Here is a 25155-nt window from a genome sequence, read left to right as displayed (position 1 = left end):
TCACTTTGACAAGCTACGAATATATTTCCAAAACGATTACTTATACAACGGTAGACGAGGCCAGTGATGGACACTCTTTGTAAATAGTTCTCTTCTCGATATCATCCATTCTCGAAGACAGTTCAGTGATTTGTTGCTCAATAGCTTTCACGTCACTTCGGAAGCCAGAAACCGTCGCATCGAGCTCCGTCAGGTAATGAATCTTGAGACATAGCTCGTCGTACTTCTGTGATATGAACTCCCGCGCATTCTGCGAATCGGTCACTTCTTTATCGATTTTATTGATTATCTCGTATTTCAGTTCGTCAAATTTGGATTCAACAGTTGGTCCCATCATATGAGCGCCCTTGATGGCCATTTCCTCCTCTTTAATTTTCTCAGCGATGCATTTTGTGTGGCACGCCATTTTATGTTTTTGTATTTACCCGAAACAATTTCAAATTTTCATAGCGTCCGTGCATTGTAGAATTTGTTGCTTGACGTAATTTTTAATTTTGACGCGTCATTCTCTGTGTCACATGATATTTTTATTTTAAAAGTAAGTTATAATTTAAGTAATGAGTTCTTACATAAAAAAAAACAAAGTGACTTAACGAAATAATCAGAAATTAAAATTATGATTAACATTATAAAAGTGATTTTATGGAGGAATTAAATGCTGAATACGAAACAAGCAAATGTTTCCCTTGATGTTTAACAGCAAATCCGCCCATAAATAATAGAAATCGTATCTATTTACCCGGAATTATCATTAATGCCATCACCTAACCTAACCTAACCTAACCTTAACACATAATATTATAATGATAAGTCTCAATGACTGGTTTCGAAGTGCTTGGAACTGTTATTCAAACTAAATATCTAGAATGTTGTACAGTGCAGCAATCATTTAGAACTGTAACTATTATATGGCCTCTACGTTCAGACATAGTACAAAAATAATTATGGTAAATGCGCAATGTACCATCGTCATAATCAACCGCATGTCCATTGCAAAACATTGGACTTCTACTGAACCTTTTCAGACCGACCTGTTAGAAGCGGGCCGCATCCAACACCTACCACATTTAACTGGTTCATCATCGTCATCAGCCACATAAAGTTCACTGCTGAACATAGACCTTCCCCAAAGATCTTAGGACGGACCTGTCGAAATCGGCCTGCATCGAGCGTGTTCCTGCGACCTTTATCAAGTTGTCCGTCCACTTTGTACGTGGACGTCCAACGCTGCGCTTGGCGGTACGTGGACTCCACTCGAGAGCTATTTTGCCCCAACTACCATTAGTTAGCGAACTATGTGCCCTACCCACTGCTACTTAAGCTTGTTAATCAGCTGGGCTATCTGGTTATTTAGTCATAAATAATAAGCCTACTAGCCAAAGTAAAATTTCTTAAAACTGTTACGTGTACAGTCGGAAGCGACCATCGAAGTAGAGTTCTGTAAATGTTTTATATATCCATTAAAGGAACCCTAAAAATCACGCGGATGTTGAAACCTGCGTTGCGATTATAGTAGTTGTAACCTTGACGGTGAGAGCCCGCGACGCCACTCAAGTGCTTGCTCAAGTGCATTCCGTAATTCCTTGTCAGAAATTTTCCTTTGCTACCGTGCTATGGCCTGTGAGTTATGTGGCGCTTACATTGTAATTATTAAATCCAACGTATTAGGATGTATAAAGAAAACAAGCATACATCACGCGTTTATCCTTGAAATGGTCGGCAGGGGTGTAAGCAGGACAGACACGTTTTTGCAATAATACTTAGTTCTGGAGATTTCTCACTACATACTTTAGAATATTAGCACATATTGATGTTTATTTTCTCAAATAAACTTCAAAGAGCGAGTAAATGTTTACCTCATATTGAGCTGAGTGTTTACTCTACCTAGAGTCTAGTACAATGCATTGAAGTGCAGTTAAACAAGTCGTGTTACGTGACTCATAACCATAAGGTATGCCAGTTTCTACCACTAGTTCTTTAGTATATATAATATACTAGCTGACCCGACAGACGTTGTTCCGTCTTAACTATGAATTTGCAGCGCGCATTCAATCAATCACTGGAATTAACTTTTCTTAAATATTCTAACGTTCCGCTCAACTTCCCTAATTTTTTCTTTCATAAGATCCTTTTCCAGATAATAACAAACACAACAAAAAAAAATTGTAAAATCGGTCCAGCCGTTCACGCGTGATGGCGTGACCAAGTTAAATACGGATTCATTTTTATATATATAGATAGCTGGAACCGAATAACAGCCACTACACACACGAGTCTAGCCCCTTTGGAATAGCCCAAAGTACGCGATTTCTAAGTCGACGTCATGTAATTTTCATGTTTGTGATTGGTCGAGAGACCAATGCGCCAGTCACGTGGTAGTGTCTCAACTAATCACAATAAAACGACACAGAGTCGTGTAATTTGTTGCCATATTCTAAGCAGACGGGGGCCTTATTCTCGACACACGGTACTTTATCCCCGAAGGGGTAGGCAGAGGTGCAACTAGTGCTTACGGCCATGTGTATTCCGTCTCATGATGTGATAGGGGGTGAGCCTTTCGCCATATAGGGCACTAATTCCAGACTCCTAGCTTATATTGAGCAGAAAAGTCCTACATTAGTTTGTCGCCCCCGGAATCGAACCCTAGTTCTCACCACTGCACTCGTGCCGCACAACTAGACCACCGCATTAATTATATCTCATTATATTTAATAAAATAATTAGACGCAATTTGCGCGACATAACACCTAGATGTTTATTACACCTTTAGGCTAATCCTGCGATGTTCTCCAAGTTCGTGACTCCATACATACGTAGTACACTATCAAGTTTGTATCCTTGAAGGCATAGGTAGAGTCATACAATACATGAACAAATTAAATAATTCAAATCATACTACACAACTTTAGTTTCTGTACTACACATAATATTTTTTTCGATCTATAACAATGTAGTATTCGGGCATTCAGTAACGTTTAACCGCCAAACGATCTCAATCGATCTTTCCTTCTATTTTCAAAATGGACCAATCAGAACAAAGATCTTTTAACTAACTTACAAGTAAGTTATTTTGATTGGTTCATTCTTAAAATCGGATTGAAGATTGAAATTGAGATCGTTTATTGAAACAGCTGTAAGAAGCTAAAAAAAACATCACACGCAAATAAATATGGTTCTCTCTGATTTTAAAATTACCGTACATACAGTCTAATTAATGTATTCTTAAAAGTCAATATAACCGTATCAGAACAATGTTTACATATAACAAGTCCATATAAAGTATCGGTTTGTGTGTCAGGAGCAAAACTAAACAAAGGTTATTGGCCGATATTCGGCAAACTGTTAATTGAAGATGCCAAGACGGTAACTCATGAGTTACCGTCTTGGCATAACAGTTGCTACCACATGTGGTATCAACTGTTATGCTACCTATTTGTATATATTTTTTATCGTTAGGGGCGCCTTATGACAAGCAATAGACTTCCAAATGCTAAAGATGATGATCTATATATTTAGAATTAGCACCGATGGTAAACAAGTCCTTAAAATAGATTAGGTATATCTTAATCTAATAATAAATGGTGAAATGCAATCATAAGCCTTAATTCGATGATTTTTTATATTGCTATTGAATGACTAGAGTATACCGCCCGCGTGATAGTAAGTGAAACAACCACCCATAAATAATAGGAACACCATAAAGTTCTTTGAATTACAAAATACTGCATGGCACTGCACAGTAAACAGCGCTCGTCACCCTAAGACATAAGATGTTAAGCCTCATAATGCCCAGTAATTACGCTGGCTAAAATGCCCTTCAAACTGGAATACAACAGTGTATACACACTGCTGCTTGGCGGTCGAAATAGACATTGCGGAGGTACCTACCAGTAAACGTGTTACGCGTTCCGGGGAAGGTTTGGTGAGTAACACATCCTGCGATTTTTAAATATGCAAATTCGTGTGATGTTATTATACTGTATTCTTAAACCTTAGATTTGACGTTTACGTTTTGAGAGTTCTATTGTAAACGCCTTAAGGAAAATAAGGATTTTGGACGGTAACAACAATTGCGACTATTAGAAACAAGATGAAAAATCAAGTTAGTTTTACAACAACCTCACAGTAATATCGTTATTTCTATCATTGACTAACTAATAATGTCTGCTACGCATTTCTCTTCTAATCTAGTAGATTTTTCATACATAAGATAGGATAGATTTTTCATAATAGAAGTCAGTTGTTATTCACACATGTTGCCCTTCAGGAAACATACCTATGAATTTAGCATTAAGCAGTATTCACAAACCCACTCGAAATACCTTAGTTCACATTTTCTCGAGTGAATAATTGTTATTTATCGTCGATTCGAGAGTCTCTTGGCATTATTTGTCGTGTGATACGCACTTTACTGCATTAGGTTTTCTTGGAGATCCGTTTAATTAAAAAAGTTTTTATTAAATTTCATAGAAACTTTTTGATGCTTTTCTTACCTATTTTAAAAAATATGTCGATGGTATGGAGACAAAGCGTTGAGCCAAGGAAGCCAAGTAAGATTTCAGTATTGCTCAATTTAGAAATCGATGTTGTGCTTACATAAGGCTCATAATTCTGGGTGATCATTATAAGGATACGATCTAATAAAATTAATGATAAATATAACTAAAATGATCACAGCACTAAAAAGGTTCAACGATTACACATATTTTGCACTAATGTCTTGATAAGCTATCAGTTCCCTTCCTATTTTTATGGCATGGAGCGTTCTATCAAAGTTTGTCCTAAATCTCTATCGACTATAACCGATTTGATATTTTTTTAATATAAATTGAATGAGCAGATAACTAAGATATCAATGAATCAAAGTAAAATTTTACAATTTAATAATAAGTACTGTAAGTAGGCACTTTTATGAAGTTCATAAAATAATAAAATAATATGATTATTTGATGATAGAGTTTGGATATGAAACAATGAATCTACTTAATGGGTTCTAGAACTTCTAAATCTGTTTAACCGATTAATTAAATAATATGTGTATCACTTTTGCATTTTTTTACCTTAACTTGGATTGTTGCAAACGATAATATTGTATTTGAAACATAATTTTGACTGTTATAATAATATTTCTTTATTTAATTTTGGAGATTAGGGTATTTTAAAGAGTTAGTATGAATTTAAAATTATACAATAAGAAATAGGTAGGTACATCTTATTGGTCAAAACTTTGAAAAAACACAAAAAGAAAAGTATTTTTTTATTATTTCATTCTAGTTATTCTAACAAGTCTTTGTATTATATCGTATTTTACACACCATAAAATTACTAAAACATTTGAATTTTCAATGTTGTTACTCTTCATAGCAACCAGCGCCTTCTATAATTGAATTTTAAGATGGCGTCATAGGGTACGGATCCCTTCAATCGAAATACAATTCAAACTTATCACTTTTCTTCTGATATCAAAAATAAAGAAGGAACGAGTTAGTGTTAGTGTTTATTGTTAGTCTTCTGTAGGCAGCTCCACCGGTCACCAGCCTAAGATGTAAGTGCTTTGCTTAATATTTTAATTAAATTATGGCGGGTAAAATATTGGCAGCAAAGTTCAACTACGTTTGTCAGTTTTGTTTTTATTGTGTATTTTTTATATATCTCAAATTGATAATTTATACTTAAAAATACATTTTAAGTTCAATAGGAAATACTTAATTTTTATTTATTAAAAAATAGAATACTAGATAGATACCCAGAAATTATAGGCACCTTCAATATTTTAAACTATGTAATATTTTTAACGAATTCCATTTCTATTGTTTTCATATTACATGTATTTTGAAATACCTATCTCAAATTTAATATTAATATACTTGACTATGATCTAAGACCTAAACCTAGGTAATAGGTGTTAATTATTTTTATTTTTAATAAGTTTACCGAACATGTTAATAATAATCAATCTAATGATATTACTATCCCGGTTCTATATTGTTTATAAAATGAACATAACATAAAGAATATGATTAATTTATGATTCAACACACATTACTAATCAAACTGACTTCAAATGCATACAATGTTTTATTGTAACTGTGATCATTATTTCTACACTAACCAATTTCTAAATAGCGTAATAAGGAATTTTATTAACTATAAACAAGCATAAATTAACTGACTATGTACTAAGTAAACTTCAGAAAGTACATTACCCTCATAACTAGGAAGAGACTTACATACAACTAAGCAATTATGGTCAATATTTATCTTTGAATATTTATGTTATCGACTCATTTTATTCTTCACGAAGTAAACAAATAAATCAAATAGTAATTGTAAATGTTGCCAATCATAAGGAAAAAATACAATGTCGCGAAAAGAATACTAATAATGTTTTTCCTTTATTTACCAATCGTCTCATCAAAACATCGCTTTTCCTTTAAGGCGTTGCTATGACTTATATCGCGCAGGATACATAGACCCGTAGACCCATCTGTTTTTTTTTAATAAGAGTTAGGTTAGGTTAGTTTAGCAAATGCAACCCGTTATTAGCTTGCACGGTTAAACGTAGAGGAGTCTGGGGTTTGACGCTCTATATTCTACATACCTTCTCGTTGTTGGAGGAAAAGCAATAATTATGACAATAGTAATAGCCCAATATTTTATAAAACTGCCAACCGAAACATTCTAGAGCAGAAACTGTCTTTTAGGATGACTCAAGCATTATTTTTCAATCTTTTCAATAATAAATTAATTATAATTAAAATTTACTCGAGAACATCAATGTACTTAATATACATACAGACAGAAGGATTTATAGATAAGAGAGTCCTTGCATAAGGTCACGAGTGCATATCCTGCCGGCATAGTTCTAAATAAGTTTTTGTAAGGCGTGTCATTTGGAATAAAATAAACTTGATTTAAACCAACGATTCTTTATATCTGTGTGGCCATAAGAGGAAAATTTTGCAAATATACAAATCAGGTAGATCCTTTTTTATCAACCTTAAATTCGGAGCTATAAGTACGTAATTTGGTTTGATAAAGGAAAAGTTATATTTATTTATGTTTCTAACTTAGGTGAAGTAACTATAATATAGAGTGTTGACTGTATAATGTATTTTTGTATATCTAATTGCTTAAGTATAAGGCCTATATTTTATCTTACGAGAATTCAAAGTTAATTAAAAATAAATAAATATTGAAGGTACAAATACAAAAACAAATTTAATAAATGCAAATTCATTCATACAATTGCAAATATATATAACATAAGTCAATGTTTCATTGACCGCGTAATGTTAAATACTTGTGTTACTATTTTTATTGTGTCTGAATGTCGGGACGAGCCGGTCGTTTGCCTGATGCTGCATATAAATAGGTACAACGCCATCCAGAGCTTTGAATTCAGTGTTTTTATTAGTTGACTGCTGTCTCGGTGGCGTAGTTGTTCTGCATGCGCGGTACCATAGCGCGCTGAGGTCCTGGATTCGAATCCCGGATCGAACAAAGTGGTATTTAGGTTTTTCTGCTCAGTATCAAGTCGGAGTCTGGAATTTGAGCCCGATATGGCGATAAGCTCGCCCCCTATCACATCATGGGACGGAACACACTTGGCGAAAAGTGGATGCTTTAGTTGCGCCTCTACATACCCGTTCGGAGATAAATTCATAATGTTGTGAGTGTGTGCTTTTATTACAAAGAACTGCAGTACATTCAATTATTTTACTATGGTGTAGTGTAAATTCCACAGCGATTTCCATTCTTAGCTATGAGTTGTTAAGTTTAATATCCAGTATTTTTTTAAATATCCTTCTAACCAAACAAATCGGTGCTCGGGCACTGCTTCTGAGTGACGAAACTAGAAAGACATTGTAACCTCTTCGAAGGTGCTCTCTACAAGATTATCTAGTAAATACTTTTAATATAATGTACTTCTTCGACTTTCATCTCTAATGCGGTAAATAGAAGCTCACACTGAATGTCTCCAAATATTTAGTTAATGTCTTTGAATGCATGTAACCATGCTAAACCCGACTACGGCGAAGCAAAGAAGGGTAATGATTTTAAAATCCTATGTGTCCATTTTATGTTCCACGCTAGCGTTGTTCCTGCTGAACCGATTTTGACAAATGAATAGTCTAAACTCTAGTTGTAAACGTCCCTGTCCTTGAGGTTAAAACGTCTCCTTAGTTAATTATTTTGTCTCCCGCTTTGCTATGGAGGGAAGTGAACAATAGGGGACCGGACAGGTATTACCAAAAAATCTGAAATTCAGTTTAAAGTAAAGTTTGTAATATTAAAAATATTATCTCATATTTGTTTTTGTAAAAGAGTTGTGATTTGTATTTTTAAATCAATAAATAAAATATAATAATTATAATATTTTTAGTCTATTCTTTACGGCAAATGATACACCAATCACGGCGCATGACGTCACACGTGGGTAAAATGTAAACAAACAGACGTCATCTGGATGTCACACCGCGTTGTGTTATTTTAATGCTTTAAAGGTGTTTTTTGACACAGAACTGCTCTAATAATTAATATTAATTTATACGGACGTTGTTACTATCTTCCAGCTTAACGTTTACAGATTGTTTAATCGTTAATCATAATGGACCGCAAAAAATATCGTTGGTGCGTCGTACCTGAATGTAATAATACTTCTATATCTTTACCAAACAAATTATTTATTGATGTACCACGAAAAGCAGATATACGAATAAAGTGGTTGCAGTTAGCAAGACAAACCTACGACGGAATGTCTGCAGACTCACCGATTTAGTTCTGTGAGGATCACTTTGATGAAAGTAAATAAAAAATAGTGTTTCGGTTTAAAATAAATCGATGAATATTTCAATTAATTAAATCATTTGTACACCCAGGGAGGTTATGGTTATGAGATGTATTTATTTATGTTTTAGCTGCCACATGATATGGAATAGAATATTTATTTATATAGAATTCTGGTTGTTACACAGTAACCTGAGATTGCCTGAGATTAACACGGTGTATGCAGTGTTGCCAGATCATAATTTCTCTTTACCCCAGGATTATTTGAAATTTAAAATTTTACCCTTAAACCAATCATAAATAATTCGGTACTTTTTTTTTCTATATCCTTATCTACGCAGACGCTACTTCTTTCTTCACTTCTACTTCAATAATTATTAATTTAATTATCTCATTTTATTAGGAACAACTAGCTGTACACGAAAATTATATTGAATAAAAAATTATAATTGTTTCATGGCCTACAATTTTTGTAGGAAACATCTTTCTCTAAGCTCAATATTTATTACAATACCGTGAAACAATAGCTTTAATACCTTAACTCGTAGAATGACCCCAAAAATTACCATAAAAAAAATACCCTGCTGATTCAGTTTTACCCTAAATCTAGGGTAAATAATCCTAATCTGGCATTATTGAATGACTGTTCAAATGACAAGACTTGTCAAGTTGCTTTATCCACGTATGACGTCACACGAGACGAAATGACATAATGTAGCGTTTGCGCGGGAATTATAGCTATTTAACATTTAGGCATGGTTTTATGTACTTTTTAAGCTTTATATGTGCAAAATACTATTTTTCTTGGCTATTTATATCCACAATGATCAATTTAAAACACCTTCTGAAAATTTGTCCGGTCCCCTATTGATGTTTCCAACTCCTCCCTATCTTTCTGTTTGATTAATTTCGTTGCGGGATAATGACAAATTAAGGAAACTAAATGTAGGAACATTTAGAGGGTACATGCAAGGACAGGTTAACGTTCTGATAAAAACTCGGCTCTTTATTTTAAAACATTTTTGGTTGAGGATTTTTTAGTAATTGAAATTGTTTAGTCATTAGTTTTAATGATACATCGATTACATACAATAGTGTGTACGTGTATGATCATTTTTATATGGGAACGGCAAAATGAACCTACTGGTCCTGATAATAAGAGTGGGGTCCTATAGAATGTCGACTGACGAGAGAAGATTACCCCTCGGCAGTCGACACAATTATGCCGGCCTGTTGGAACGGGATACACAAGCTGATCCCGGAACGCAACAGACTTACGTGGGCCACTATGGCGGGTTTTGACACCTTGTGTACGGTGGTCGCTATCCGGGCGGATATAATATATATCCTACCACCAGCAAAGCTAGGCAGCAACTTTGTGTCACGGTAGACAGCGTGGTTGTGCCCCTGGTATTGCCGATGGTCATGGGCGTCAGTGATTATTTACCCTTAAATAGGCCGTTCGCCTGCTTTCGGAGGCAAGAAAAATTTTAACTGCGTGGCACTACAGTTTAATTACTAATGTGTTAAGCGGAACTCCAATATTCATATTAATATTCCACACTGACGTGATACGGGCATTATCATTGCATTTATATTATTAAAGTATGCATATTGCATATACAATACAATGCAATCAATAATGGTGTCATATTCTCGCGCTTTGAAATAACTAACCAGTCTTCGTGGCGCAATGTTTTAGCTTTACTGTGAAGGAGGGCGGATTTGAGCCCTCCGTCGAGACGAACAAGTGTGGAAACTTTAAATATATTTTCTAGTCTGTATTATGTAGGACTTAAAGACGTTTATTGTATGACACTAAAATAGTATGTTTATGTGTATTTTACACAATATTGAGAAGACTATGTTATGTACGCTGAATATCAAATTGAATTAGTATTATTTGATGAACATAATTGCATGCAATACTACAGTTAGTAACAAATTGTACAATTAATGTTGCGCTATAATTATTTTTTTATCATTAACAAACTGACCATCCTTATTTATTTTTATTTATACTCTTCATTGTACGAAACAGAAAAAATAATACAAATAACAAAGGAGAAACAAAAGGCGCATGTACAAAAGGCGGCCTTATCGCTTTAGGAAATGTCTTCCAAACAACCATGGGATGGATGTAAAAATGAAAACAAAAACCCTGGACCCGATAAATACAGAATATAAACTTCAATGAGATATACCGCTTCCGAAAAGGTGACCGTCCGACCTATAGCGATTTAACTTTTACTTGCGGATTTAACAAGGCGATCCACGTCACTCATGTTTACACTTCGAGCCCCTAATCAAAAATATAGCTTGTTCCATTTATCGAGGACTGCAAGCGATATGTCCGTTGATAACTGAATCATCATTCATTCAGTGCTGAACATAGAAACACGTCGATTTTTTTGTGTTAAACAAGTTTAGTGGTGTGATTTGATAAAAAAAATACAGTAAATTGAGAACCTCCTTTTTTTGAAGTCGGTTAAAAAAGAAGCAGCCAGTGTTGTGATTGTGATAAAGGTACAGATTAAAATATAATAGCTGTTAATGAGGTGCAATGTGTTAAGAGATTAGTACCTATATTAAAGATGTTAATAGGAAAATAAGTAGGGAAAAGTTATGGTTCAAAATTCCAAGCAATTTCATGTTTGTCCTTCAGTACTACCTTGTACTGTTATGCAGTACGGTAATTTTTGGTGGTGTCGCAGATTTTTTTGATATGTGTACAGTAAAGCGACTTCTCTGCACCTGATAGTAAGCAAACGGGGGTGTGGTCTCGATAGAGTGTCGACACAATTATTCTGGCTTGTTTGAAACAGCCTGATCCCTGATACCTAGGATTTCTACGGTGGGTTTATACCTTGTACGGTAGTCGTTACCCGGGTGGATGCAATTAACATACTACCAGCAGCATATATACCATTCCTTATAATTTTATAGGTACCTATATCAGATTTATATCATAGTTGTCGAAAGGCGTAACCAATGTCACAGCGCTATAAAATAAACCAAAGGTGTTAATGAATTGTAAATAAAAATGTACTATAGCTAAACAAAACTGAATATCAAGATAATAAAGAGCTTTCGCACTTTTATTCAATTCGTAGGAATAAAAATCTGCCATACTGGCCCGCGTAAATATGTCGCATTCCAGGATCAGCCTGTGTATATAATTGTGACTGGCGTAGGATAATCATCTAATAAGTCGAGTCTATCTGGACCTTAGGTTTCAGAAGTTACCGCGCTTCATCGGATGGTAAGTGGAGTGGTCTCCTTACTGCTAGATGCAGTGTGATAACTTTGTCATGCCCGCATAAAAAATGTTTAAGGCGATACCTCAAGGTCCATTTTCATACATTTTGTTTCACCTTTAATCTGGGTAACTAAACAAGTATTGTTTAGTTACCCAATTTAATATGACGAAATTTTAAAGGCAGAAATATCCATGATTATTAATTATTTTTACGTTTTTCTTTCAACTGCGAGAACTAATCACTAACTAGACGTGAATTTAAATTCTTTACTTGCCAATACTTGTTTAGTTACCCAGATTAAAGGTGAAACAAAATGTATGAAAATGGACCTTGAGGTATCGCCTTAAGCTGATAATTGACCTTACCTACATATTTTGACGTTTTTATTCGATAGAGTTTTTTCTTGAACCTTTGCTCGCGTGCCTGGCGGGTTAAATAAGAATTTTGGTAACAGATAATAATTTATTTTGCAATCTATAAAACTGGTAACCCGAGTAAGATGTATTGAAGACTATAATATTTTTACACAGTCCTTGATAATTTAGAGGCCATATTATATTAATTGGTAGAGCATTTATTAATGAGATATTATTTTTTTATCGAAGGCAAGGAAAAGTGCCTTCATACCACCTGATGTTACGTGAAGTGAAACTCAAAAACAATATTTATGGGCAAGGCATAAAACAATTCTCAGAAGATCGGCACCGTTATGCCGGCCAGCCTGATTAACTTTTCATTCTATGCTCGGCATGTAAGCTCGGATGATAAAATGACCCCAATGCCAATGGAGTGGGAAACAGTATAATGTCGAATGACGAGATGTGATTACCTCGCGACAGTCGACACAATTATGCCGGTTTATTAGAACCGAATATATATGGACTGAACCCCGGAACGCGAAATACGTGGACCACTATGGCGAGAGTTAACACCTTGTGTACGGTGGTCGCTATACAGATATAAAATATATCCTACCACCAGAGTTATATTAATTTGTAGGCGCATCACTTAAACAGTCATTTTGGTGAAATTTTCACTATGTGTGACTTAATTCTTCAGTAAATCTAAAGGCTATAAAATAATTTATGTGTTGGGATTACTAAAATAAGTCAAAGTAATAATTCCACGCGACAGAATTCCACGCAGAGTTAATATTTCAGGTAAAACCTTTTGCCTCATTACTTATTTATGATCTGTCAATATGAATATAATCCGATACGAATAATTACAATTTACGATCTATTGATAAATTAACATTATGATTTATATAGGGATATGAATTTCTAGTGACTTTCTTCATTTGCGATATTTTCAAGACAGGGGGCCAAAGGGGCAAAGTGCGAATGTTTTATTATGTACATACTTTTATCTCGAAAGGGGTAGGCAGAGGTACAACTAGGGCACTCATATTTCGCCTGTGTGTTCAGTTATATGATAAGGGGCGAGTCTATCGCCATATGGGACAAAAGTTTCGGACTCCGGGCTGTTATTGAGGAGACAACTCAGCATTATTTATTTATTTATTTATTTACACTTCATATACATACATGTATATCGGCGGACTTAATGCCAAAGGCATTCTCTCCCAGTCAACCTAAGGGTGGTGCAGAGATAAATAAGGTAGGTAAGGTAGGTAGGTAGGTAGGTAGGTAGGTAGGTAAGCATTACTCTTGTACCCAGGATCTCAGAGTGGCCCTTTCACTGGCGGGAAGAGATCTTTTCTCAGGGAGAGAGATCAGCTCCAAAAGAGATTGAGGCCTACTTAGCCTCGCTTCGCAAGCTGGCCGTGGAGGAATGGATAGCCAGGCTGGAGAGCCCAAGCGCAGGAACGCGAACCGTTGCTGCAGTGCACCCTGTCCTCGCCCAGTGGATGGATAGGCGTCACGGTACACCTACATTCCGCCTGACACAGATGCTATCTGATCACGGCTGTTTTGGTTCATATCTGTGTCGGATTGGGAAGGAAGAGACTGCCGTGTGCCATCATTGTGGTAACTGTCGCGAGGATACGGTTCAGCACACACTTGCAGAATGTCCAGCCTGGGATGAAGAACGCAGTGCTCTCTGCTTAGTCGTCGGGGGAGACCTCTCGCTGCCGACTTTGGTTGCCACCATGGTTGACAGTAGGAGATCATGGAAGGCGATGGTCTCCTTCTGCGAGCGTGTCATGTCGCAGAAGGAGAGCGCTAAGCGAGATCGAGAGCGAACGGATCCCGTCCGCCGCCAATTAAGCAGAAGGAGGCGCCGAGGTGATGACATCTGACCCGGCGCCACAGCCCAGTGGACAAGGGCCCGAAAGAATATCGCCACGGTTAATCCCTGCCTGTCGTACAAGGCGACTAATGGGGATCCCATCAGGGCATTGGACATACATTCGAGCCTGTAAGTCGGTCCCGAAATGGGATGAATTAGTGCGCTAATCCTCGCCGCTGTTGTAAACACTAGCCGGGTTCAATGTACCGACGGACTGTTTGCGCAGTACACCGCAGAGGTTGTTCCGGTAGAGATCTGAGGTAATGCCTTATGGTACCCCGGGGCCGCCTCTAATACGTCGATGAAGGATACCGCGGGGTTTTAGTTGGTACGCCGACGTGCATAGCGTGCTGGCAACCCCGACATACCCGCCTTGGTTCCTTGGACTAATGCGGGATCTTAAAGTGATTTCCCCGCGAAAAAAAAAATAAAAAAAAAAGGATCTCAGAGTGGTGACGTACCGTTTACACAAAATTACTACGTCACCGAGTCAGTCAGTTTTTTTTTTATATTTATTTAAGGAGTTTTTGTCATCTCGCCTATACCTTCACTCTGGCTTTTGTACATTTATTACGAGTACTAGCTTCCGCTCGCAGCTTCGCCCGCGTGGATTTCGGACTTCAAAAATGGAGGGGGTGCTCACTTTGTCGGGGTGTTTTTTAATGTATGGTGGTATGCAGGTGGTCCGATTGTCCGGTCAGGGTCTGATGATGGGATCCTGGTGAAATCGAAGGAATCTTATAGCATGATTCAGTATTCACACGTAATGGCTTATTATTAGTGTATTTCATGTATAACTTTGGTGTTTCTATACCGATTTCTATGATTCTTTTTTATGAAAATATTTAATAATGTTAACTTTTTTAATTTGGGATGACTGAGAGTGTTATAAACGTAAGAGTAGACAAATATAATAAGAATGCTTCGAACTGCTAAGCTATCGGGAGTTACACGTGTTATTGTGAGTCAACCATAAAAGATAGACATATGCTGTCGTGGGATATATTTTACATAATTTTAAGGAGAACATTTCCGTCATACATGATTTCTGCGTAGCTGTAACCATTAAGGTTGCACACGCGACGGAAGATTAACAAATGGAGTAACTGCGCCCGTTTTCCCAACATTTCCCTTCACTGCTCTGCTCCTATTAATTGTAGCGTGATGAAAAGTATACTATAACCAGCACAGGAGTATGACAAATAATTGTACCAAGTTTCGTTAAAATCCGTCGAGTAGTTTTTGTTTCTATAACGGTTATACAGACAGACAGACAGACAGACAGACAGACAAAAATTTTACTAATTGCATTTTTGGCATCAGTATCGATCCCTAATCACCCCCTGATAGTTATTTTGGAAATATATTTCATGTACAGAATTGACCTCTCTACAGATTTATTATAAGTATAGATAGATAGATATAGATGAAGACAGCTTCAAATTATTGACGACAGATGGCGCTGTGTGTTTTCCATACAAAGAATTAATAAAGGGATCACATTGATAAACAGATTCGCTCTAGGCACTCTGATGGTGCAAACTTTATTTGTATACCATTTCGGTGCGCCAAAGGCGACTTATAGCAGAATAACGGTCGAATGGTAAACAAATGTTCATTTTGGTGCATCTCTAAGTAATTGGAATAAACAATGTCGAAGCACTTATACATATATTGAAAACTTGTAAAGCGGACCCGTAACTGTGCCGTCTGAGATACTATGTTTATTGCCAAATTAAGCGCTAAACAAATTGTGATGAATTTTAAATAATATTTTTAAGAGCTATATGGAAGATTTTAAGGGATGCGAAAAGATCCTCATTTTCTAAATAATTATAATATATTATGTAAGGTATACGCTGAATATGTTTTTGTATGTTAGAACGCTCCAATTTTTGTAACAACTGCATCGATTTCAATTATATTTTACGAAAAAAAAAGCTACTATATCCCTAAATGCTATCTATAGAATGAAGGCTTCACTATATTCCATGAACACTTTCGCCAAGCGTAAGTGAGGGCAGAAGTTAATACAATATATTGAGGTATTGGGATCCTTTTCCGTCTACAGACAAATCCTTTATGTAAATAGATTTTTGTACTCGTAGTTTTACGGCTATCAAAGCTGCCCTTCAATTAAAGTGCCAAAAATTGCAAAAATATTTAATAATTAATAAACAAATATCAATATCATCGTAAACATATTAATCTTCATTAAAAGATTGTAAGTAAAAAACGATAGGCAATTAAATAATAAGATAAAAAAATACGATAAAATTATAATATATTAATCGTTTTTGTTATCATTTTACGGACGTATCTTATTCGTATTAAGTTAATTATTATCAGAATCCTCGGTGACGCAGTGGTATAAGCCGGTTGGGAACTGAAAGGCCGCGGGTTTGACACCGCCAAGACAAATGAACTAAGCATCAGGAATTTTCGTTCTCATACAAATACCCATGGGTCACTTAAGCACCAGGATTGTATATATGCCAATATAAACAAACATTCACCACGCGTTAAACCCCGAAAGGGTAGGTATAGGTGCAAAAAGGACACGCACTTTTCGACAAGTGCGTTCTATCTCATTATGTGTCAGAGAGCTAGCTTATTGCCACATGGGGCCCGACTTCCAGACTCGGTACTGATACTAAACGAAGAAACCAAATATAATTTTGTTCGTTCCGGCATTCGAACTTGGGCCTACAGAGCGATGTCGTTCCGTGTTTGCATTATAACTACTTACAAGAGGCTTGTACCCACTGCCCAGGAATGGGAGAGTATATAATACAGAACTGATATTATTGTTATATTAGCATGCAGCTCAAATGATCTTGGCAAAAATATTTTTTAGTATAAGTGAAATTTTTGAAGACAGGTTGACTACTTGCAAAAGCTCGGCGCGCCACCTGGCGAGCAGGTTGTGTATAACTGGTGTAGACTTAAGTGTCAACGGCATAGATTTGCCTCTCCAAATATATATAACATATCCTAAATTCTTTTACATCCCCGCCCAAACAGCTAGGGCGAATCTTGTCTATCTAACCCGAATTTTTTAACCACTGTTTATAGAACCGGTTAATAAAATTATAGTCATTATAAAATCAACAAATCAGATTTATACACATTTCTTGAACAATACGGTTGAAGCTCACAAGTTGAGAATGATGGCATATCTCCATTTGCAAACCAAATTAACAAGTTTTCTAAATTGCATCGGTTGCTGTTCTAGCGAGATCACGTGTCCACTCACAATATTCCTGATATTATAATAATGTACTATATGATACTGTACTATACATATAACTATACTTGTAATCTAGTCTTGCAATGAATTTTAATGTTGCTATAGAAGCTTGGAGGTAAGTACAGATAAAGTATGATTGATGGTTTGGAGTAGGATTTTATCTCTTTGATAATCTAATAAAAATAATTATGTATTATTTTTCCTGGTGGTAGGTCTCTCATATGTGAGAGTCCGTCTGGGTGGGTAACACCGCAACATCTATTTCTGCCGCCAAGCAGCAGGGTTTAGTCACTGTTGTGTTCCGGTTTGAAGGACATTGTAGCCAGTGTATTTACTGTACATAATAAGACTTAACATCTCATGTCTTAGCATGGCGAGCGCAGTGGAATACCAAACAATACTTCGTAATTCAAGGTGTTTTTACTGTTTGTGGGCGCTTGTATCACTTACCACCAGGCGAACGGCAAGCTCGTCTCGGCAGCCAAAGCGATAAAAAAAATGTAGGAATTGGTCCAAATCCAATGTACCCGATTAATTGGCTGCCTTAGCGAAAATTCGGTTGGGAAAGAATTAAAAACCATACTTAGTTTCTACTATGCTAATTCTAAATTTACAAAAATTGATGCTATAATGATTGCAACTCTACAGCTGACAACAGCGTGTGTGGAGTAATCTGACCTTAATAATCCTTGTTCCCAGATGTGATGATAATAATAATTATCTTTACTAAATACGTAATTAATCAATAATTTAATCTAGTCTTAAATATAAATCAAAATATATTGTGATTTTTATTCGAATAACCGGACTTAATTTGCCTGAAATTAGAATTTCTACCAGATAAACATTACGGCGATAAACTTGCCCCGGCACATGAGATGCACATAACAAAGAGTGGGTGCATTTTCGCCCTACCTACCCCTACAGGCATGACATACATAGCTTTTTTTGATTGCTTTGAATGATGAGACGAGCTTGTCATTCACCTAATGGTAAACAATACGACCATGAAGAATGTGAACACTATTCAATAAAATACAAAGCATTGTTTGGTATTCCTGTGTACTCGCCATCCTGAGACATGAGATTTTAAGTCATATTATGTCCAGTAGTAACACTAGCTACAACGTTCTGCAAACCGGAACACAACAGTGACTATATCCTGCTGCTTGGCGGCAGAGATAGACATTGCGGTGGTAGCTACCCAGACGGACTCTCACATATGAGAGACCTCCCACCAAAAACCAACAGAATCAAATAATCTCCTTAACCGCTTCTTATCTTAAGATTACTTATTCTTAAGATAATTCACAGTTTTAATCCATCCGTATACTTTTAATATTTTATAGATAGTCTCTGAAATATTAATTTTTATTGAGGCTTTGATACGATCAAGATTATTTGATGATAAATTATCTGCATCAAACACTTACGAAACCAGAAACATCGTGGTCGCAATTTAAAGAAAGGAACAATATTAGTAATTGGGGTGGAGATCTTCCGAAATTTCACTACACAAAATAAAGCAAGTTGGGATTTTATATTTGTTTCCTATGCAAATGGTAAAAGTTGAGCCGGGCCATTGATGCTGTAGACCAGATTCCCGAACTTTTTTCGTCATAGACAACTTTCAAAATTTTGCTGGTTCCGGTGGAAATTATATTTTTAATTCCGTGAAGATAGTGCTTTATCCACCACATCGCGGGAGACGAATGAACAGTTATGTTAGGGTCACCGTACCTTACTACCTCTATCAATATTTTCCGCCTAAATTGATAGGTGCAGTCAGTCCAATATTTTGGTTCTACTATCATAACCAGATAAATTTTCTTGGACCTTCGCTTACGAATTGTAAACCCCTATTTTTTGGTCACGCCAACGTAGACCCCCATCAAGTGTCCCGTGGACCCCCAGAGGTCATATTGTCAGAAACGATATACTGGCTTTACGATTTATGTAACTTGTGATCTCTGAAATGGGACAAGGTTACACAGTCAACTTCGCAAAAAAATCTGATTAGATATCAATTGGTTTCTTTATATCTGATTGGAATATTCTAACATGAGTAAGGCAGTTATATAAGTATTATCATTTAATATTATATATTATGATAAGCTGTAAGAGTTCTTTTTAAGTATATAAATCAGCAAATAGTTATCCTCCATAAATCGTTACTACTTAATTGATCAACAATTTTGCTCTCTACTTTACAACTTTAAACTGATTTTGATAAAAGCATCACTAGTTTCTTTTGCGTTCTTTTCTGGTGGTAAGGGCTTCCGGAACTGATGGTAGAGTAAAAACTTACTGAATCTAAGTAATCAGTTAGATTCAAAATAAATGATTGAATTTAATTTCAATCATTTTCAAAAGCTTTTAGCTTCGAACGGCAACTTCATTTGATGGTGGGCGATATCTTTTCTCATCTGACTCTATCTCGTTATATTGTCGGATCTGCGCAACACATTGTTTCAAATTTATTTAGTGTAAGGTGTTTGTCAGCTATTACGATTGAATGCCAGGCTGTTGCTGATTTCCTCTAAAGAAACTAAACCTGATCAATTTCTGGCAGACAAATCCATGCGTCAGCACGCCAAAGAGTCAAATACAGAACCTTTCGATTCAAAACCCCTACAAGCTACAATAATAATTAATAATAATAATTTTGAGGGTGTGTATAGTCTACCAATCCGCACTAGACCAGCGTGGAGGACTAAGGCCTAATCCCTCTCAGTAGTAGAAGAGGCCCGTGCTCAGCCGTGGGCAAGTATATAATACAGGGCTGATATTATAAGCTAGAATAAACCCAAATTCGAGTATGAATTCTAATTCGGCCTAAAAGCGAAGGAAATCTATATGCAAAGCCACTCCCATCCATTTAGTGAAGTGTTTACTATGATTGGTATCGTACCACTCGTGGTGAGAGCCTCGCTTTCTACCAGATAAACGGCATATCTCAAAAGCTTCTGCGCTGATAACAGCCCTTGTAGCTCGATGGAAATTTAAATGAAGATAAAATTGTAATTATGTCGCTGTTATTAGTCAATTTATGACAGAATTAATTGCCTTTAAATGTATGGAATTTACGTCTAAAGAGGACGACAACGGCCTTAAAGTGATAATTTCAAATTGTGTTCCATAACACCTCATTCGTCAGCTCGAGTTTGCTAAAGGATTTCTTTAGAATTGTGTGTATAAGAAACCGTTCCCAAATGTTATATTGAACGTTTTTAACGCTTTTTCTTAGCTGCCCACGTTGCCAATCGCTTAAAATAAATCAATCAGCCTACAGCATCCAAAAAAGTAGCTCCTATAAGAATTTTCAAAATCGGGTCAGCAGATTTTATCCCGTAAAGACAAACAAGTTTTACTTCTTTTAGTGTAAGTGTAGTTTAACAAAACAAGCTGATCGTTCGTCAAATTGCGCCTGCACATAAAGAACAGCAACCCTCAGAATTTCAAGTTTTCAGCAAATACGCTATATTGCGGTGTATTTGCTGTTTGTAAAATATATTTTATATCCGCCCGAATAGCGACCACCGTACACAAGGTGATAAAACGCGCCATAGTCGTCCACGTAAGTGTGTCACGGTCCGGGATCAGCCTGTGTATATCCAATAGGCCTTCATAGTTGTGTCAACTGCCAAGGGGTAATCATCTCTCGTCAGTTGACATTCTATTGGACCCCACTCCACTTACCACCAGGTGTAGTGGAGTTACTTTGTCGTGCAAATATAAAAAGAAGCTTATCTCCCTGAAACATTGCAACGTGTTATAATAAACTTTCAATTTCCTTTCAGTCCAGTAGCATAAATAGACAAAGGTACTAACTACCCAAATTGACTCCTTCATTCTCCAAGATTCTGCTAACAAACTTTAGACATTTTCTATAATAACTTATAATAAATACGCTTACAGCATTAGTTAGTTTAGTATATTATGCGTCGCTGCACTTACGTTATCATTATTGTCGTATCCAGCCTGGCGTAGAATTAATCCTTTTCAAGCAACTGTAGCTACTGGACTCTCAGGTACTTTTGAAAATAATTCATTTATATCTTTAGTAAGTACCCTTTGTCCGTAATGATTTCTTATGTTTACGCGAATGTCAGACATTGAGATGGGTACCGCCAAAATTACTTTTAGGGAGGTGCATCTGCATAAAAAGGTACTCCATGATATCATTTTTGAAATAAAATTCGCTCGGGTATTTGCATATGCTAAACCATAATAAAACCTTTATGGTCGATAGTTACCATCGTCATTCAGATATTTTTATTGAGATTTGTTCCGGGAACGCACGAACACGCCCCTTCCAGCGTCCATGGTCATTAAAATGAAACTATTTTATAGATTTTAACGCGCGCGGTATGTCCAATTATTGCTTTATCGATGAAGGAACAAGTCAAGTCTAAATACGTAGAAATTTCGACGGTGTGAAGTCTTCAAACCGCATTAGGCTGCTGTGGTAAACTAAAGCTTAAACCCTCTCAGTACTACCTAGAGGAGACTCGTGCTCAGAACGCGGGTTGTTTTTCCTTTAGTTTGGGTATATATCTAGCGGTAGGCATTAATTGTTTTTCTAAAGCCAAGCAATCGAGCTAGTTGGTCGCCTGGTGGTAATAAACTTTACCGCACAGGAACTTCCAAAAAGGAAAAGAATCACGTTACAAAAGGCTTCGTACGTCGTTTAAAATAAGATATAGATATTACTTTTTTATGAATACGGATGTGGGTACATATTTATTTGCGAGCAATTTTTTAACTTTACATTTGCTCACAAAAAATATCAGGAGATCAGAAATTCGAATTGTAGTTACTTGCACAATAAAATTCAAAACTTGCAATATTATATAAGAGCATATTACAATATAGATCAAAATACATTAAATAATTTTAATTGTTCATTAACACATTTATTATCAACATTTATGCCCTCTTAGTCCAATGACAGCATACATGGGGCGACGCTAAATCCTGAGTTTAATTCTCCAAACAGTAAATACTTTGTAGGTTTTTTAACACAAACAGTTTTTAATATGATTGTAATTTAACAACAATCAGATTGTTCCTGCATTAAACGTTGCGCCTGCGCATAAAGTGTAGCTACCCTCAGAACTTAAAATTACATAATAATTACGTTGCTCAATAATTTTTGCTACTAACATGAAAAAGTGTTTTGCACCAACCCAACACTAGCATGGAATAAGGGTAGATAGAAAAATGGTTTCAAAAATATGAAACATAGAGAAACTTAAAAAGTGTTGCTCAGATATTGGTAATATGCAAGTATTCAGCATTTAAACTCCTTATATGTGCAGACTCAAGACTCACAATTCTGCTAGTCTTTTACCCATTTACAAATATGATCTCTTATCCAAGTTGACCCATCTGTCATACAAACGCAAATAACTCAAACTGTTTGAAATATACTCAATTTTTATGGAACTTTTCATGTCAATTTTGACGACGTAAGTAACCACAAGAGGTTCAGAAGTCACGGCTGTACGCGAGCGGACGTGACAAGCACCAAGTCTGATATCAGCCTTAACGTGATCTTCGAAATATATTGAATTAATATCTCGGTAATGTGAGATTACTGTGCGGCGATAACCTAGTTGGGTGTGGAACGGACTGCCGAGACGAATGTCCGCAGTTTCATATACCAAGGGCACACACCTCTAACTTTTCTAAAATGATGTGTGAATTCTTTTTGAATTATTTGCTTGCTTTAAAGCTAAAGGTAAATGTCGTATGGAAACCTACATACCTACTATTCATACGTTTTCTGTAGGAATTTTGAGGGTGTGTGAAGTCTATTGATCTGCACTAGACCAGCATGGTGGACTAAGGCCTAATCACTCTCAGTATTAGAGAAAGCCCGTTCTCAGCCACTTCACAACCAATCACTTTGCCTAATCTGGGATTCCAATTCGGGAACTCAGACCGCTATCTCACCGATTACGCAATTTTACAACTACCCCACCGAGGCACCATTGGAATTGAATAGGTCTTACGCATGGAAAAGAAATACAAAACTTACTTTGCATTTTATAAATATGATTGGACAGTTCTTTCCTTGGAGGAAAGAGTTTAAATTACGTGCTCGCGCCAACCGGGAATAAGGAAACAGGAAGCCATAGTGAAGCGCGTCTGTGTCGCGCGCCCTTGCTCTCACGAACGAGATGAGAATTATTATTAATCGATTATAATCGATAATAATATTTCTCTCGCTTGAGGCTGCACGAGTATCATATACCGTTGGCTTAGAAAGTAATATAAAAAAAGTTATTTTATTGATAGAACTGCCTTGGTGTTGTATTAGTATTGCATGCGCGGTACGACAGTGCTCTGAATTCGTGGGTTCGAATCTCGGGTCGGGCAAAGTGATACCTGGGTTCTTCTGCTCAGTATCAGCCCGCAGTCTGGATGTCGTTCCAGATATGGCGATAGGCTCGTTCTCTATCACGTCATGGGACGCAACACACTTGGCGAAAGCTGGGTGCCCTGGTTGCGCCTGTAAATACACCTTCAGGAATAAAAGGTGTGTGTGAGTGGGAATGTGTAAATTTGGACATATAGATTTGTCTTTTCGTTTTCCATCCGTATTAAAACAAAATTCTGATATACCATGTCCGTGAATTAAGTTGACAAGTTACCACTCGAATTGTTAAACACGCAATATACTCTTTTTGAGAGCCGTTTGTTTTAGTGAGAGCATCATTGCAATTAGAAAGGCTAATTATACATCTTTAAGAATTCTGGACGGATACACAAATTAGTAGTAACCATAGTTCGATATATCGACTGACGAGAGATGATTACTCCTCGGCAGTCGACACAATTATGTCGCGCTGTTGGAACTAGATGTATGTATATCCGGTTGTTGTTGTGTATACAGGCTGATCCCGAAACGCGACATACTTACGTAAGCCACTGTAGACGGTTTTAACACCCTGTGTACGGTGGTCGCTATCCGGGCGGATATAACCTACTACCAGCCATTACGTATATTTTATTTACACTTAGACTTGAGTTTTTATATTATTAGTGTCACTCCGTACATAACCAAACACTGTCAATGTTGAAATCATACTAAAGTCAGATGTACAGATTGCAGTACAGTTGAGTCGAACACAATGAGTGTACGGAACGCCAGATCTAGTACGTGGTACATATTATATATCGATGCCACCAGCAAAGTAAATGTAAAGATTATAATATAATATATTATAAATTTAATCTGATAATGTGAGTACGTACTGCGCAGTCATATTGAATTAGCACAATATTCTAATTCATGTCCAATTGGACCGAGATATGCGATAAGGTACCAACTTATAATCAACATTTGTGGATTGTTATTTGTTACAAATATTTTTTTTATGTTTAAACAAAAATATAGGGATTGGTTCGGACATATTTTTTTATGTCAGATAAATAGATGTTGCCGTGTTTTGCTGAACAGTAAAGTATCACATTTGGATTAATTGCGTCTTAAATATTAATAACTTATTATTGGATAATTTATGTATTGATACATTTTGGCATAGCTGCATCCAGTTATTGTTGGCAATCTTTGTTGTGAATCATTGGAATCTC

General features: G+C 36.3%; 3 protein-coding genes across 5 annotated transcripts in view; 2 read left to right on the top strand and 1 right to left on the bottom strand.

Annotated features, from left to right (window-relative positions):
- Positions 1–524, bottom strand: LOC115447101. Its single transcript, XM_030174032.1, has one exon. The coding sequence runs from the start codon at positions 404–406 to the stop codon at positions 41–43; it is 366 nt and encodes a 121-aa protein (XP_030029892.1). The 5' UTR covers positions 407–524; the 3' UTR covers positions 1–40.
- Positions 525–5483: 4959 nt separating this feature from the next.
- The window catches only part of LOC115447102 (facilitated trehalose transporter Tret1), a 41874-nt gene continuing 22202 nt past the window's right edge, over positions 5484–25155 (top strand). The window contains exon 1 of one of the 3 annotated variants that reach the window (XM_030174033.1): positions 5484–5545. The gene's annotated coding sequence lies outside the window, so the exon portion shown is untranslated. Of the gene's footprint in view, positions 5546–11179; positions 11317–21444; positions 21585–25155 lie in introns of those variants that run through there. The other 2 variants (XM_037439988.1, XM_030174034.2) reach the window with 2 other exon arrangements.
- On the top strand, positions 13963–14313 carry LOC119189634. Its single transcript, XM_037439898.1, has one exon. It carries the CDS (start codon positions 13963–13965, stop codon positions 14311–14313), a length of 351 nt encoding a protein of 116 aa, XP_037295795.1.

This window comes from Manduca sexta, chromosome 18 (genome assembly GCF_014839805.1).
Source record: "Manduca sexta isolate Smith_Timp_Sample1 chromosome 18, JHU_Msex_v1.0, whole genome shotgun sequence".
Lineage (NCBI taxonomy): Eukaryota > Metazoa > Arthropoda > Insecta > Lepidoptera > Sphingidae > Manduca > Manduca sexta.
The sequence above is the reverse complement of the archived record's forward strand: the minus strand, read 5'-3'. Positions and strand labels throughout refer to the sequence as shown.